Source organism: Nipponia nippon, unplaced genomic scaffold (assembly GCF_047370975.1).
Source record: "Nipponia nippon isolate SJK-2023a ecotype South Korea unplaced genomic scaffold, ASM4737097v1 scaffold_3, whole genome shotgun sequence".
NCBI classification, from domain to species: Eukaryota; Metazoa; Chordata; class Aves; order Pelecaniformes; family Threskiornithidae; genus Nipponia; species Nipponia nippon.
The window spans coordinates 88,721,827-88,738,643 of NW_028262347.1; the positions used below are offsets into that span (position 1 = coordinate 88,721,827).

At 39.3% G+C, this 16,817-nt stretch overlaps 1 protein-coding gene and 1 long non-coding RNA gene across 4 annotated transcripts; one reads left to right on the plus strand and one right to left on the minus strand.

Moving 5' to 3' along the window:
- Positions 1 to 32: 32 nt before the first annotated feature.
- Positions 33 to 16,806, minus strand: FAM149B1 (family with sequence similarity 149 member B1). 3 transcript variants are annotated; one of them, XM_087765222.1, is made up of 15 exons: positions 16,667 to 16,806; positions 15,586 to 15,690; positions 14,867 to 14,999; positions 13,730 to 13,872; positions 12,970 to 13,089; positions 12,196 to 12,366; positions 10,324 to 10,511; positions 9,925 to 10,055; positions 9,283 to 9,336; positions 8,701 to 8,813; positions 7,842 to 8,048; positions 5,860 to 5,986; positions 5,414 to 5,539; positions 4,367 to 4,448; positions 33 to 2,599 (listed from the first exon to the last, which is right to left on the minus strand). In XM_087765222.1, exons 1-15 carry the CDS (start codon positions 16,756 to 16,758, stop codon positions 2,517 to 2,519), a joined length of 1,875 nt encoding a protein of 624 aa, XP_087621348.1. In that variant the 5' UTR covers positions 16,759 to 16,806; the 3' UTR covers positions 33 to 2,516. The 3 variants fall into 3 exon arrangements, with proteins under 3 accessions (XP_087621348.1, XP_087621347.1, XP_087621349.1); XM_087765221.1 differs by having other exon boundaries at positions 9,925 to 10,091; XM_087765223.1 differs by lacking the exon at positions 9,283 to 9,336 and having other exon boundaries at positions 9,925 to 10,091.
- On the plus strand, positions 8,720 to 15,565 carry LOC148054753 (uncharacterized). The gene is made up of 5 exons (XR_015706424.1): positions 8,720 to 8,832; positions 10,812 to 11,200; positions 12,242 to 12,340; positions 14,988 to 15,069; positions 15,374 to 15,565. It is a non-coding gene; the product is annotated as an uncharacterized LOC148054753 (long non-coding RNA).
- Positions 16,807 to 16,817: the final 11 nt, after the last annotated feature.

Below are 16,817 nucleotides of genomic sequence, written 5' to 3' on the forward strand. Positions count from 1 at the left end.
TGGATTAAGTGTGGCGTTGCTACATTAGATGAAAGGGCCATCTAGTGTTTGGTCTTTGATTGCTTGCAGATGCCCTGGGCAGAATGAGACTGCAGCATGTATGTGACTATGCAGAAATTCTCTAACACGCTGCGATGAGGTAATAAACAGTCAGTTCTGTGTATTTCTAGGCTTTGTGATGTCTCATGACAAGGCGTTCCAAGGCTTAGAAATGTATTGCGTGTTACTTCAATAGCATCACAGTCAAGTCTGCTGTAGGATGGTAGTGATTAGCTACTTCCTTGTATTTGTCAACAGTTCTGTTACTTCAGAAGTGAATTGCTTCTGTAAGATGTGCACGTACTTTGAAGGTTTTTGCTTCAGCTGTTTGTAAACCACTTGACGTAGTGCACAGGGGCATGAATTTGAAGGGTAACTAGTCTTCAACTTACTATAGCTCAAAGGAATGAGGCTGGCTTTATTTTGTGGATCATTTTTCAAAGGCTTACGAGCCACAAGGTGAACACTTACTTTTGAGTTGAAGGTCCTCATTGCTTCAGTGATGGCATTCAGGAACTGACTATTTTATTAAATGGCTTCCTAGGGGGAAGCTAGAGGTAGAATGGTAACTCTGTTCCCTTTCACTTGGCTGCTTTCTAAAATTATCCTGATTCTGAGGGAGTACAGCATATCATTACGTTGCGTAACACATGACTTGAACGCTACTCTTACTGTACAAAACAGATACCTAACAGCCCAGAAGTCTCTGGTGTCAACCGTTTGTACAGAAACCAAAAATTACCTTATGATGAGACTGCTTTCACTGTTTTAACACAGTGACTCCTCTAGGCTATAAAAAATACTGCATTATGGTACTAGAAGTCTATTCAAGTTTATTTGTATATTTTTGTAACTCTTATGCACTAGCGCTACAGAACACTAACTTGGTCCCTGAGGAATGGCACGGATATAAATGGGATGCTCATCTCCAGTTAGCTTGAGATAACTAAATGACACACTGTACAACGTTCCAGTTGTCTTAGCTGTTAAGAGAAACTGTATTTTGAAGGGGTTTAGTGAATAGACGCCTCTCTTTAGCATCAATTTATCTCTATGCAAACTTAAGAGATTTAGATTGAGACCAGAGCTTTTTTTTCCCCTCTAGAAATGCAAAGGAAAGTTAACCCAGCTTGCACACTTGCACACATTTGCACACTTCTGCTTTGCTTTCTTTTCCCCTCTTCTTGATTAGAGAATGCTTGGATCAATTGGATTCAAGAACTTCAATATTGATTAAAAATTATTAGCTGTTCTGTAGGTACCACTAACATTTGATGGATTTCATAACTTAGAATGGGGAAGTATGAGCCACTTCCTAGAGAATACTGACAGGTTTTTTTTCCATTATGAATTGTAATTTGGAAAACATTAATAAGGAAATTTAGAAAAAAGTGCTCTTTAATTGGATTGTAAAGGAACAACTGTTTTCGTGCAGTGTCCTAACTGTTAAAATACAGTAGTGGTTGTCTTCACCTTGTCTTTACACTTACTTGTAGTCTGGTGCTTACTGCTTGGGAGTAAGACCTTCGACTAATCGGTTATTTTGAGAAGCTTGTATTTCATGTTCTCATCTTATCTGGAGCCACAAGGGCAACTACAGCTAATACCTCCGGGACGTCTGTCACACAGTGCAGAACACATCTACTAAAAGCTACATTGCATCTGAAGGTTGTGGAACTTCATGGTGGAGTGCAGAAATCTTGTATAAGTACAGGTATTTTTAGAAAGGGAGACTGAACTATTCTGTGAAATTACCATAAAATATCTCAGCAGGAAGACAATGTACTTTCTTTGAATACTGTCCAGAACTACTTGCAGTAAGAGACTCCTTTTTGCCTCTTAAACCTTCTTCAGTCACTGAGGAAGAGGTATAAGTATATAACACAGGAAGAGTCAGTGGTGTGCAACCCTTGAAGCTGTCAGCTCTGCTCATCTGGTTTGCTACCTTAGTTTTACACAACTGTGTTAATATCTGCCGCAATTACTACAGGATTCACAACTTGTCTGAGTTGTAGAAGCAGTATCGTGTGCAGTGCTTGCTTTTGGATACTATAATATTGCTTTAAACATATAAATATAGCTTTAAACATTTAAATTACTACTGCTATGGAAAACCTGGTTAATCTGTAGAGCTAGCAGAAAAATCAGCAGGTTCTGCAGCGCCTGCCTGTAACAACATGAACCAGGAACAAGCCAGTAATGGCAAAACAGCAACGACTGAGAGCATTTGCTAGATTTTCTAGGAGTTAGGCATTACTGCCCACTGGAATATATTCACCCTTCCACTGGAGTATAACTTTTTCTACTGCTAGAAAATGGAATGTTTAAGTATACTCCTTCTAATCTTTGGCAGCTGCTTCTTAGATTTATATAAAAATAATATTCATAAGGAAGGGTGTTTGAAAACTCTGTAAACAATGTTGACACTGCGGAGAATGAGAGGTGGTTGATGACTCTCGAGGTGGATGGATACTTCTTCATGGCACGTTAGAACCCTGTTTGCTTTTTGTGACTGATCCACTTCGACTGTGGGCTTTCACAGAACCATGCAGCTGAAGACCTAATGAACAGAGATCATGTACAACTTTAAGACTTCTGGAAGGTATTAAAACTAAGTACCAAATACATCTTCTTTAGCTTAAAACTGAATTTTTTTTGGCTTTTTATTCTAATATGTGGCTATCAACTGCATTATGTATAACTTGTGCAAGTTTGAGACAAATGACTGGCCTTCCAAAAGGAGCAAAGTTTGTGCTTTTGTAGTCGCTGCATTGCAGGGAACTACTGTATTCCTTCATATTTCATTAAGTATTCAAGTCTACAAAGTTCTTCTTCTGATTTCAATTTTTTTTTTTTTTTGTTAATACAGCTGTCATAAAACTCATCTTGCATTTAAAGATACTGAGGTTGTTCTGGGGGGGTGGTAGAGCGTATATTTATTTTCATTTCAGTAGGAACCACTCCTTTCTTCTTTAAGAACAAGTTACTTCAGTTTTGTGCCTTTGTTAAAATCAAGTTGCCTCTTATACTGCTACATTAGTGGTGGTAGGCCATTCAGCTATTAAACAAGCTAAGAGACCCCTCCTGTCCTCTAATAATCACCCATGTACTTGTTACCTTAACGTTTGCAGCTTCAATCCTATCTTGTTAGTATATTTTTATGTGGGAAATTCTGACAACTCCATAAGGAATCCCAACACACTGTGATGAAAGGAATCCAGTGTAACTTGTCTTGACAGACCTAGTTTTCAGAAAGTGCATCTAATCCCCTGTTCTGTGCCACCCTTTCCAGGTGGAGGTGATAATTAGCATCAAAACAAAGTTAACAGGGAGTGCTCAAGGTGAAAGACAGCCTTCAGAAAAGCTGTTTCAGGGCACAAAAGTTAACTTTTGCTCTACTGTAATCTCTGAGCAAACTCCCTTTCAACTGACTAGACTAGACCCTGTGTACGCCATGAGGTGAAAAACCTAAATCTCTGAAGGTGAAGCTTAAATAAGTAATGTTCATTGGTCTACCATAACACTTGTGTACACACGTGCAACTTAGTTGTGTAGCTTCCTACTATTAAAAAAGAACCACAACCCTGGTTGTGACTGTGTAGCTATTCTGAAGCATATATGAAGACTATTTTCAAAGTGTATTAACCATAAACAATTTAAGGAGATGACTTGGCAGTGGAGGAAGGGAAACGGGAAGGAAGAGTATGCATTACATTCACAACAAAAATTCTTTCCTGCTGCCTTCATCAACTAAAAATGAATCTCTTCTAAAATCACTTATTTTAGGTTATGCCATGTAACTGTAAAGTTAATCCAATTGTTACAAATAAACAGTACAAGCATATTCTGATTTCAGAGTATGGATGTGAATTGTACTGGTACAGTTACTGGTTTTAAAATATACTTGGAGTTGATCTAGTCCAATTCTAGTACAATCTCTTCCAGATACAGTGCAAATAAATTTCTTTTGGACATAATGCAATTTCTGTCAGCTGTAGAGCTGAGCAGAAGAAAAACCCTTGGACAGAAAGTAGTTGTTGCTGGTTCCTGTTTAAATTGGGAACTCCTGCTCTTAGCTTTGACATGAGAGGCATTGGGGCTGATTGCATTAAGCCTCCTTAAATGATTTAAAATAGTAGGTGGTAATAAAAAAACCCCACCAAACATATGCTATATGCAAGTATAAAACTTGTATAATGGAAAATTTAAAACAAAGTAGAACTTTGAAAAACATCCTCAATGTAATTACCGATGTAGGAAATGCATCCTTGTTCCAAAAGCCTACTTCTTGCTTAATGTTATTAAATTCTATGACTGATGAGCATACCTGAACCTGTTGATCCTCTGCTTGTCCAAGATTGATTACTGTAATCAATAACAGTGCAAGAACGGCGGTGCTGTGGATCTGGCTGAAAAGACAGTTCAAATTATTTCATTGCATGAAAAATTCTAAACATCAAAATTGCAATACAAACTACTTAAACATATGTATTTTCTAATTCATAAGATGTTGTAAAGGTCTAAGTAGAGCTTTTACAAGTATAAGGAGGGTTAAATCAACCTAGAGTTCAACTCCTACAAAGTAGAAAATACGCTTCTATAACACTCTTACTTAGAACGATCACTGGGCCAGTTAAAGGCATTTTCACCACTTTTGGAAATTGTTCTGTTTCAAAATAGATTTTAAAAACTTTGTACACTCAACTGCTAAGTCAAGGATATTGAAATTATACACAGAAAGCAAACCAGCAGCTATTTAGATAAAAAGCTCAGATAATAATACTTTGTTAGGTAGGACAAGATATCAGTAGAGTAGATGTTTCAGTAAATTAAACCGAGCATGTGATAATGAAACAGACCGGACATCAACAGCACAGCAAACTCGTGCAAGAAAGCAATGAAGACTATCCTACCCTTGCCTTTCTGAATACAGCTCTAGGAATGACTTCTTGATGTCTACGCAAAACTTTCAAGCATCCTCTCCTACCCCACAGTTCTTCTTATGCTTCACAGAAGATATTAGATTGAATGTTACACCTCAAGTAACACTTAGCTTTTTCCACAAGCATCTCGAGCTTGGATTCTTCAAGACAAGTGTAGTACCACCAGCTGCTTACTGGTGTAGTTAGGAGCTGGCTGTGGGGAGTATGGCGAGATCGTTATCCGTGAACAAGTGACTTGTCCTGTTTGTTTCAGAAGTGCCAAGCAATGATGTTTCTGTTAACCTGTGAGTACCTAATCAAGTGGCGAACTTGAACTCCCTGGCACTGATCACCTGTGACATTTGGTTCTCGAGTAATGTTTACCTATGTTAATTGTCAAAGCACCCTACTCAGTAACTAAGGATGATCTGGTAGAATTTGCCATGCTTTACCAAGAATGCGTTGGTTGTGTTAGGCCTGGAGAAATGATCAGGTAAGAGAAGCGGCTCCTGTAGCTGCTGGTGGGTATCTTCCTGTGTTGTTACACTGTGAGCTCGACTTGAGTTCCCTCGAGATTTCTGCATTGAAGAATAACAGTTATGGCTACTTCTCGTTGCAGCAGTACATTTAAAATAATTAGCCTAAGAATTAAAGCTAATTTTCCAAGTCAATCATTCTACACCTAGTTATGGGGAGGAAAAAAACTCTGGCATTAATTGGAATTAAAGCATTCAACTATGGGTGATGCTGTTAGTCAAAATTGATAAAGCATTTTTTGTGCATCTATTTCAGTTGCTGTCACAAGATAACAAACAATCAGAACTCTTGGGTTAGGTAATTTGATCAGCAGCAATTACAATTTTAGACTATCCAATAATAAAATTGTTGCGCCCGTTACCGTTTGCCTCTGGGATCCTGCAGCGCCCACACGCTCTGCCACGCTGGTGGTAGTAATAGGTGGTAGGAGATTATTGCGGCTTAGCGGCAGCGGGGAGGGTGAGGTCAGCTGCTCATGTGCAGTGAGACTGAAACACACCAAAAAGAACGGAAAAAACATACAGTTTATATGTTTGGCATTGTGTAAACATACAATATCCTCAGTTTCTTTGGCACTATGTAGACAAACAATGTTAAAACTAACAGCAAGGGTTGCAAAATTCTGCTACAAGATGCAGGTGTAGGGCTGACTATTGGAGACTGTATTTAAAAGAGGAGTTCTGCAGTGGATGAAGTTTGGCAGAAATCTTCATCTATTACCAAGAACTTTTAGTTTTCAGAACACTTAATATTAAGCATATAGGCAAAGTGAGTTTGAGAATGAGCACCCCAGCAGAAATCCTGGTGATGGGTGTATACAAAAGTGGTTAAAATGCACCTCATCCAGTGCATTTTGAAGGAGTGTGCTGTGCAGCTGGTACCGCAGAATAAAGGTGTGTGTATATAAAGGTGTCTTCGTGGGCAGTCACCGTACAGTGGTAGAATCTTGTCTGCCCGTTCCCATTATTTTCTGCTCTTTGTTCGTGCCTTTTAGGATGAAGTACTGCTTACTGCTAACTTTAGCCTAGCAATTGAAGATAAAACAATGAGCCTAGAAAACAGCAGCGGCGCATATTTTAAGCAGAGCAAGTAAAAAAGCTACATAATGCAAATGCATATTGTAGCTCTTTCACTTATTACAAGCATCAAATAAAATGCCTGGGGGAAAAACAAGGCTTTTACCTTCTCCGTATTTTGTTTGAGTATATGAAGGAACAGGTGCAAGGGGCTTTCAGAAGCCTTGTAAAGGGAGCTAAACCAATCTAATTGCACAAAATACAAAATTAACTAAGCTTCAGTCACAGGAGGCATATAAAAGAATAAGTATTCTATTTTCTAGATATAGCCTTTCCCTATGAAAGCCTTTTCACATGAAAGATGTCTGCATATTATTGTAATGTTTGAGAAGTGCTACAAATGATCAAGAGGCCTTAGCTCTATATGCATTCTGGAGTCACCTGAAGGAAGGATGTTCTGTAAGAATACATTAGAAAAGCTTCAAACTATAATCAGCATTTTAAAAAAAGGCTTTCCTAGTGCTCTCTACATACATTTGAAAATATATGGTAATAAATGGGAGATGTTAACAATTGTCAGACCGATCGAAGCCTAAGGAAAGGGAACAGAAGCCTAAAATACTGGTAGTAGAAACATCAGTTGTGAAGGGACAAGGAACGAGTCTCTAAGCAGTACATGACAAAAAAATAACAGGCTGGATGAGTTTATAGGTAAACTGTAAAACTAAAAGGAAACTATGTCAATTTACAACACGTGTGGAATATAGAAGTATACTAAACCCTGCATTGTCTCCTAATACCCTGTGGTCCCTGTAAATGACTACATTCAGTCAGATCATTATGCTAAACAAAAATAAGATATTCTACATGTGATTGAGGGTTCACTGATTTCAGTAGGAGTCCTTCGGTCAGTCAGACAACCTAGCTAAGATGAGCACCTTCTTTATAGCCCAGCCTGGGTTAGGATAGCAACAGGCAGTTTGACCTCCAAAAACTAGACTTGTAAGGTCATCTTGAAAATAGGCTATAGAAAAAGAAGGCTGATGTTGAGAAAGAGACAGTGGTATTTGCTTTGCTTGTACCAGACAGCCTGAGCTCTATAGTTTATGTGCAAAACTACCTAAATATGTATGCGGTTCATTGAATCACAACTCGTAGCACAGTAAACATCAACTTTAGCAACTCAGCTTTCTCAGGGTAGACTGTGCTTTAATGGGCAGTTAAAATCAAATAATTCACGGTCTTTCTATTCAACTGAATGCTTTTTGTATAAGCTGGGTTCTCTAAATATGGTAACTTGCAGTGACAAACGAGTTTTGAAACGTACAATCGAGGTCCCCTGAAGACATCGTCCACAGACCCTGGCGTCCCAGTACGAGAGTGGCTTGTGTTGATGGGATGCAGGGTACGCGGTGGTGGGTTTCGCCTTCTTGTGGAACGCGACAGGGATGATGTGCTGAGCTCTAAAGGACGACTTGGCCACACTCTGGCAGAGAGGATGGAACTGGAGCCTGGCCGTTTGTCATCCAGGTCCCTAACAAAAGAATTATAAAACCAAAAGAGATATGGTCAACATGACTGGTAACCACCCTGTTACCAAAGTACTCACCTACATGTGACATTAATAGTGTTATGTGTGGATAGAGATGATGTGTTTTCATTTTTTTTTACATAACTATATAAAGTAATTTATAGCCAAATTAGAAAAGAACAGGGGATAAAAAAGAAAAAAGCACCCTATATTTATTTTTTTTACTGAACTATGAACTTTCTAATTCAAGATTCCAGTATAAAAGTGAAAATTAATCACAGAACAGATCAAAAAAACCCCATACTGTAAACACCGGTTCTCACACCCATAGCCTAGATCTAACACAAGTCCACTTCTAGGAACTGAGCAAATCAGTTTCTCTATCCCATTCTGAGCTTCATCTCTTTTCAGGATGTCGGTTAGGGCCAACAGTAATGTCACAGCTGTTCACTAAGTAGTGAACCAGCAGCAATCAAACAGAAAACCTGTACTAGAAGTATACTGTTTCACAGAGGACCAATAAACAAACAAGCAAGCAGGAAAATAATTGAGAATTGCTTTCTCCAGTGTAGAAAGTTATCTCGCAATGTTTTGGGTTGAATCCCTCTCACCATGAGAGTGCTCTACTTTACAACAGATGATCTATAGTTCTTACAGTGTTTTCTCCATTACAGGCAGATTCCTTTGCTGTAACTGGATCCCATGTATCACCATCAAGCCATTTAGATTACGTTGAGAGCCACTACTTGACCCGTGACAGAGATTTACCTGGAAGTTTAAAAAATAAGTAAGTAAATTACTATTTGGCAGACACATACACAAGTATTTACAGATTTTGTCCCTGTAAATAATTTTGGAAGAAATAAATTAATTTCTTCCATGACATCCAGATACATACTCAGTTATATTATTTCCCCATCTAAGATACGCATCTTAGCATTCCATTTTTCTTGCAAATGGTAGTGCTTAGAAAATGCATCCCACCATGCTATGTCATACTTATTTTCCATACAGTATTTTCCAACTGAGCTTCTCATTTGGACAGGATCTTCCAACAATGGCTATAATCAGAAGCTTTCAAAATTAATTTTCTGTGTATGTTGACATTTTATGTCAAGAACAGAACTGCAAACTCCTTTCCTAGAATACAGACTGATCTGGAAAAACATCAAATTCCACCCACCGTAACGACAGCAAATAGAAAATACCAGAGCTTTAATCTCTCCAACATACATACTTGAGGTGGTTTTCTCTTCTTTTTGCTTTTGCGGCCACATCTGGGTTTTGGGCACTACACATACAGTAAGGGGAACATAAGGAAGAGGCAGGGGTAGAAATAAAGGAGAAATAAATAAAAAGAAATAAGAAGGAAAGAGTTGAATTAAAATGGAATAAACAGATAACACTTTGGTGCTCACCACTCTAGGAGCAGATCATCTAAAGCAGATGATACAGTCAAATTCAGTGTCTGAGCAAAAAAAAAAAAACTGTTTTACGATTGCACTGAGATTTGTCCTCTATTGCCTGATGAGTTAGCTATAGGTAAGCTAGTGAGAATAGGATCTCACAAGCGCAATCCTCGATCTCACAATTTAGCTCAAACGTTATTGAAATGTAGAAAGAACTACATCATAATGAACAGTCACCACATGGTTGTCCAACACATATATAAAATACTAAGTTTTAAAGAGAAAAGTAGGAATTAAAACTTGCAACTGAGGAATAACAGAACTTAAGTGTTAGAAAGGACAGTCAGCATTCATACAAAATCCAAACTAGTTCTGTATCTAAACAGTCGCCTGACATACTCGAATCTGTTTGCTTAGGTAGTGCTGTATTGATTTGTCCCTACACAAACCAGCTGGCTAAAAATACTTACCAGATTTGATGTTGCTGAGGGCAGTTTAGTTTGTGGCACACGAGGTAACAACGCTGGCAGAGGATCAAACTGCAAAGGGCTTCCAGCATCTGCTCTGATTGGCTCTACTGTTATGATATTTTTCTCATCATCTATGCAAAGCAACACAGAATTCCTGTAAATACAGACTATTGGCATTGCTAATTGTGGACAGTGCTATGAATCCAAAACTTTTAGAGTCCTCTTAGATGCTAAGCTCTACTAAATCTTTTGAAGGCATGTCTCACGCTGTTTGCAAAATAACCTTCCCCCTGCCCCAAAGAGATTATTCCCAAACACATCTCTCTCTTTCATTGCATCCTTGCAAAATTAAGTAACTGAAATCCCCTTTTGAATCTTCAGTTTAACTGTGATCCTTACCAGAGGCTGACCCTTCCCAATATCTGCAGATTAATTCTTCCATGCAGCCTAGGACTTCACTCCACACGTCATCAAACACAAATGTGAGCACAGCGTCCTTCATGCAGGAATATGGAGAGATAGGAGGAAACCCCAGTTTCCGTCTACCAGAGGACAGTCCCATTGTCCTCTCATGCAGCTCCTCCTCCCTGTAAAAATGTATGCATTACCTGTACCATGAACATATTTTCTTTGTCTCCTATATTTTGTTACATTCTATTTAATAGGATTAAAACATGAGCTAAGGCTGCATTTCGGTCCTATTTTCTCTTAAACTGAAATAGATCAAGGCAGCTGGCCGAATAGCTTGAAGACTTCAGGAAAAGTTCTGTATTTATCACACGATATTATTTTCTGAGAGCTGATAGTTTATTAAACAGCAATATCAAATAACAGTCTAATACTGAAAGAAGCAAGCTTCTGTACACTTGAACTTTTATTTCTTCCAGAACTTATCACTGACCTAAATGAGGAAGGACTGAGACAATCACCTTACTACTGCACACCTTGGTTGACCTGTACAGAATGGCTATAAATGATACTTCATGAATTGCCAAGGAGATCAAAGTTTCATTTAAAAATAAATATTAACAGTTACAGTGATATTTGTTCATCACATTGTTAGGCTCCATATCTAACGTCACTACAGAATTCTGAAGACAAGAGAGGGGAATGTTACTTCTTGTGACTGTTTAATGCCACTCTCAGCCTGCTGCTCTAACAGCCAGGAGGTGTTCAGGGCACAGGTTTAACTCCGTTTCAGACAATGAGAGGGGAGAAAAAACATAATTCACAGCAGCAAGTGGCCTTTGCGGCAGACTCTTCCACAATGCAAGAGGTATTCTGAAGTTCTGAAACCTGGAAGACAACTGCTCAAAAAAGTTTATGTTCATCTGCCAAAAGAAACTTCATTGAAAGGAGAAAATAATACTGATGCAAGCACATTTATTATGGCTTTCATATCTGCTCCCTGAACTAGTACTTAACATCAAAAAGCTACAAACCTTGAAAAAAAGGGGATACCACTAGAAAAAGCTGGAATACTTCTACCATTATTTTACAGAGACAGCAATATTGTTTGCTGCAGCAGTATCTCTCTGGCCTAGTCAAAGCAAGCCACCTACCAATTTGAATCTCATGGTCCATGCAGCTAAGTGGCTTTATTTATTAAAACCAATTAAGTAGTTAGCAATTGACAGTACCATCCAGAGTCCTTACTCAGGCCATATGTTCATATTGTTGGGTTGAATAAAGTAAAGGGGCAAAAAGAATCCTCCTTATGCCACCCTTAATCCTTCTTAAGATAAAAATAGTGGTAACTATTTCTTGGCAAGCATCAAATCCACTCTAATTCTTAAATTACCACTGAAAATCTGGAAAGGTACAATTCCACCTCATATGCTAGTACAAAATCAAAGCGGCACACTGCTAGTGCATAACAAACAACAACGAATTTCACTTAGTATAAAAAATAAATGGCCTTTAAACAAGTTTTATTAAATTTGTCAATACATAGCAGGCTCTTAGTTATGATGGAATGAACTATTTAAACCAGGCACAAAAATGGCTAGTATGAACAGTTAAAAAAAAAAAATCAGAAAAATAATTTAGCAAAATAAATTGTTCTAGGAAATGGATTGGGAGAATTCCCAGTGCCCTAGCAACCTCAGGCTTTTGAAAGCTCTCTAGAGGAAAGAGATAAAAAAAGATAAATTCATAAAATATTTCATCAACTAACATCAAAACCAAATATATATATATATATATATATATCTTAACAGCAGGAATTCCAGGACACTGGTACAAGTTGCTATCTTAATATTCAATACCTACACATCTCTGCAGTCAAATGCTAAATATTCCTCCATTACGCCCTCAGAGACAATTACTCCATCTTCACCTTCTTCACTCTCTGGAGAACACAAGGTCGGAGACTTGGAACGGTCAGCCTTTTTGTGAACGGGAGTAACAGAAAGAGGTACCTTCTTGCCAAAAACACTAAATCTGAGCAGGTGACAGTTTTCAGAAAGCAGAAATGAAAATAAGTTGTTATTCCACTTCAAACAGCAGCATTTGGTGAGCTGAGAGACAACACAGTAGTCAAGGCCAAGCAGTAGGGAGGCCAACAAATTATGCATTACAGTAAAAACTCTTTTGGTTTGGATATTTTTAGTTCTTGCTAAGGAACTTGAAACTTCAGAAAAAAAAAATCAAAGCTAATTAAAAAACATTCTAAAACATTAAATAATAAAATTCGTACTAATGTAGTGCTTTGTAGTTTTGAAGTTCTATACAAATTTAATAGGTGATTAACAATAAAACGAGCTACAATATATGTATTTTCTTAAGAAGTCAGCAGCAGCAAAGGTACTTCTATTTACTGACCAGTTTACTGTAGTTAGCAACAAGCACAGCTACGTAGTCTTGCTATTCCAAATGTACTACTTGCAGTTAAAAAGAAAAAAAACTCCAAGCGTGCTGTATTCAAAACTCAGCCTAACAGAAAGGAATTAGGCTTCACATTTTAAGAAGCCTATCACTGCAGTCCACTGAGAACAAAATTACCTTCCCATCTTGGTATAGTCTGGATTAACTGCTGGTACTTACTCATTAGACTCTTTTTCTTGTGGTGAACTTATATCTGAGGAACCTAAACTGCCAGCAGGTGAACTTGAATACCATCCGTAACCTTCATCTGTGGGGATCACTATCTGCTTCCCCACAACCCTGCCATGGCAAAAGCAACAGATAAATAAATCAGAAAACATTGAAAGTAAGATTATTGAAGTGTGTAAGAACACACAGCAGCAAATCCTAAAAATTCTGTAGGGAAGCAATGGGGTTTTCTTGGTGATAACTAAACGCAGTTTCAACTGTTTTCCCAAGTACACATTGCTTCAAGTCAGGTAAATAAATAGAGAAAATTTTGCTTGTTTTTTTATGCTCTGCTAATTGTCAGGCTATTGAATATGGACAAAACTGTTCAAGTACATGTAACGAAGATTTAAAATTTAAGCTTCCAGATAGCCATAAGGACTGCTGAACTCGGGTAGGAGGATTTTTAAATTATTTTAAGCACCTGGCTGTTAGCTATACCATACATCTTTTCTAAGAGAATTTTGCTGTGTTAAAGCCAAGTCAGTTGCAAATAGCAATAATCCTCTGGCAAGGAACCAAAGGTGAGATAGCACAATGTTTATTAATGACAATGGCAGGCAGACTACCAGAGTGCTACCTCTTTATCTCTATCTACTATATAACTGCATAAAACCACCCTGCTACTAAGGTTGTTTTAAAAGCAACTGTTTCCATCCCTAGCCTTTTATAACTCTCTGATGGTACTAGCATTAGCCTATTAATAAAATACCTGAGATGAGGAAAGTTGGATGTCCACTGGTGGCATTCTTCCCGTAGTCCCTCAACATGCACATTGTCTTTCTGCTCATAGAGAAGCTCATCGATTTGTCTGAACATTTGCTGAACTTGTTGTGTCGCAGCTTTATCAAATTCCTAGACGGGAAAGTTATCCAATAAATACCTCATGATAGCATTCAGAGAGGTTTTTTAATTGATTTTTTTTTATAATCAAAAAAGACAACTATTTGTTTAAAGCTTAGCGGGACTGATTTAAACAGTTCTGTTTCTTTTGCATAGAAAGACATTAACTTTAAATAATTTACCTCTGGAGATGATGCAGACTGCTGTTAGGACTGATGGCAGCTACATAAGAGGCTTACATTGACACAACAGACAAACTATTAAAATGTCTTGAAATATCTGTATTATTATATGAAGTTAAAGACATGGTAACTTACATAAAAGAAATCAGAACAGGAAGGATAACATTCAGTGACATTTTAATGAAACGGAAAATTTGTTGCTTGCAATATCCATAGACAACAGCAGAACAAAAATCAATCCAGACTGGTGTGAAACACTGTGAAAGTGAAGGATGTTCAGGCCCTTTGTTACGTGTTCTCATGTAGCCAGAAAATGGGATCAGTTCTTGGGCAATTTATATCTAAACAGTTCCATCTCACCTCACAGAAAGCAATAGCACGCTTTGTTTTGGTAGATGGGGAATAAAACAAATATTTCTAAATAATGTTTTAGGGGCTTACTATATTTTGAGAAACATACAAGTACGCAGAAGTTTGATAAACTCAGACCAAGTGTCTGAGGTCATCCACTCATGTTTGGGATTCCACAGTAACAGCATTTATTATGTTGTAGAGATACACTTATGCATTAAATGATATGCGTTTCCAAAGTTTTAGATGGAGATGCAGAATATTAACTGAATAACATGAGTTTAATATGCTTTGATCCGAGAGAAAGGAAAGATGGGGAAGAGGTAAAAAAAGATGTTCTTTCTATAACAACTATCATGATTTATTGACAGATCCAATCCTCTTTTTTATCCTGAAATGTATTGGCAATGGTATTTCAAATGTCTTTCTACTCACTGTACTACATTTGGCTTGCACGATTACGTTCTACTCACATCATAGCCCCAAGAGACGACTGAGCTGTCTTCAGTGGAGGTGTCGGCGTAACTCTGACTAGCAGAACATGAATTCCCATGATCAGCCGGAGTAACAGATGGGTAATCTGATTCCTTCCAGATTTCAGACTCCCTGAAATGCACGTGTTGAGGCAAAAGAGGAAGGAAAAAAAACCAACAATACACATCGACAAATAAAGTGGGTAAGTAAACTTTTCTTTCTGTACAAAAAAGCATAGATGTATCAGAAGAGGTCTTAGCAATGATAGAGCTTTCATAGGGTAAATATTTACTTCAGAGGCATTTAAGCAGAAGCCATAGCACACAAGTAATTACAACAACTGTAACTCCTAATAATCTCAATGACATAGGAAGTCTACAGGTCAAGCAAAACATAGATTTTCCAAAAATTATCTCAGTTAAGCTGCAGACTATTTCTAGTCCTGGTTCTACACCACTCAGGAATTATTTTTATCTTTTCTCCCCTTGCTTCTGCCATAAAATTAGATGACCCGGGCTACTTGCAAGCTGGGAACAGAACACAGCTACACACTTTTTATTATTTCCAAAATAAGAAGGACATGTTCTGAAATGATATGGATCTGAGGTAAAGCCTAAGCCTACCAACTGTATTACTTCTGTAAAGGTAAGTCAACACAAAGGTCCCTGGTTTTGCCATTGTCTCCAGACAAAGATTTATTTTATGTTATGACAAGTACCTTGAGCTCTTGCTGTAGTTTTCTGCCGCGGGTGTGGCTGGGCACACCTCAGCCCGTGGTTCTGGCAGTGGATGATGCCGCAAGGCATGTTTTGGAAGTCCTTGTCTAAAACAAGAAGTGGAACTTGACATTACTTACAAGAATAAACATCTACAGAGTTCCCAAGTTTTACAGGTTGGGGTTTTTTTTCTGCTTTTCAAGGAATGCACTAATTTGCATACCAGAGCTCATTTATTATTATTATTAGGCTAATTCTTGTTACCAAAGCTTTAGAATTAAGGCATCGAAACTAACTGTAGGCTAAACACAGAGTTAAAGGTCTTTGCTTAGACATCAGTGTCTTCCTTCAAACTTAAAACGTTGTTGTGAATTGGTCTACAGCTCTCTCAAAGCGGAGACAATGTCATCATCCCTGTAGGAGACTTACAATCAAATAGAACAAGAGTAGCCACCAAACTCGGCACAGGCAAGTTAGGAGAAATAGTATTTGCTAGTTGTTTCGTTTTGTCAAAGTCTAGACGTCTAGGAAAGAGGGACAAGAAAAGTCACAGCAGCTGGAGACAACGTAGGAACAAAAAGTAACTAACTGCCAAAACCTATGTATTTGTTTCAACCTCTCACCCCCCCCGAAAAAGCGCCTACACATCAGTTACCTCCCGGGTCAAAAACAAAGGCAAGAGAAGGGATTTAATCGCGCTCTCTCAAACCTGTACTTTTCAAGCGACGAGGACACCCGTCGGCCACGAGGGGTGCAAAGGCGTTGCGGTGGCCGCCCCCACGCCGGCCACCTCCCGAGGCGGCACCGCCGGCCGCAGCCTCGGCACAGGCCGCCGCACCGCGGTTCCGGCCGCGGATCCCCACAGCCCCGCGTTACACCCGGCCCACCCCAGCCTTACGGGCAAGCTGCGCCCAGCGCCAGCCGGCGGCCCCGGCCCCCCTCCCTAAGGACGGGGCCCGCTTTTCGGGCTGAGGGAGGGTGCGGGCGGGCAGGCCCGGGAGCGGGGACCGGGCGGGAGCGGGGCCCGGCCGCGGCGGCGGGGCCGGGGACTGCGGGGCCGGGGGGGAGGCGGCGGGGACTCACTTCTCCAGAGCGCCGGGGGGAACCGGCTTCCGCGCGTATCGCGAGATCATCCTCAGCTCCGCCGCGCCGCCGCCGCCCGCCGCCGCCGCCATGACGACGCCTCACCCCCGGGGAGGCGGAGCGTCGGCGCCCGGTTCGGCCCCGCTCGGCC

Excerpts from the sequence above, each read along its gene's own strand:
- FAM149B1 (XM_087765221.1), bottom strand. The coding sequence starts at position 16,758 with ATGGCGGCGGCGGCGGGCGGCGGCGGCGCGGCGGAGCTGAGGATGATC. Across the intron at positions 9,337-9,924 it reads CCTCAGCAACATCAAATCTG|TGCCCAAAACCCAGATGTGG; the intron begins GTAAGTATTTTT and ends CTGTATGTGTAG. Across the intron at positions 4,449-5,413 it reads ACACAACCAACGCATTCTTG|CCAGATCCACAGCACCGCCG; the intron begins GTAAAGCATGGC and ends CTGTCTTTTCAG.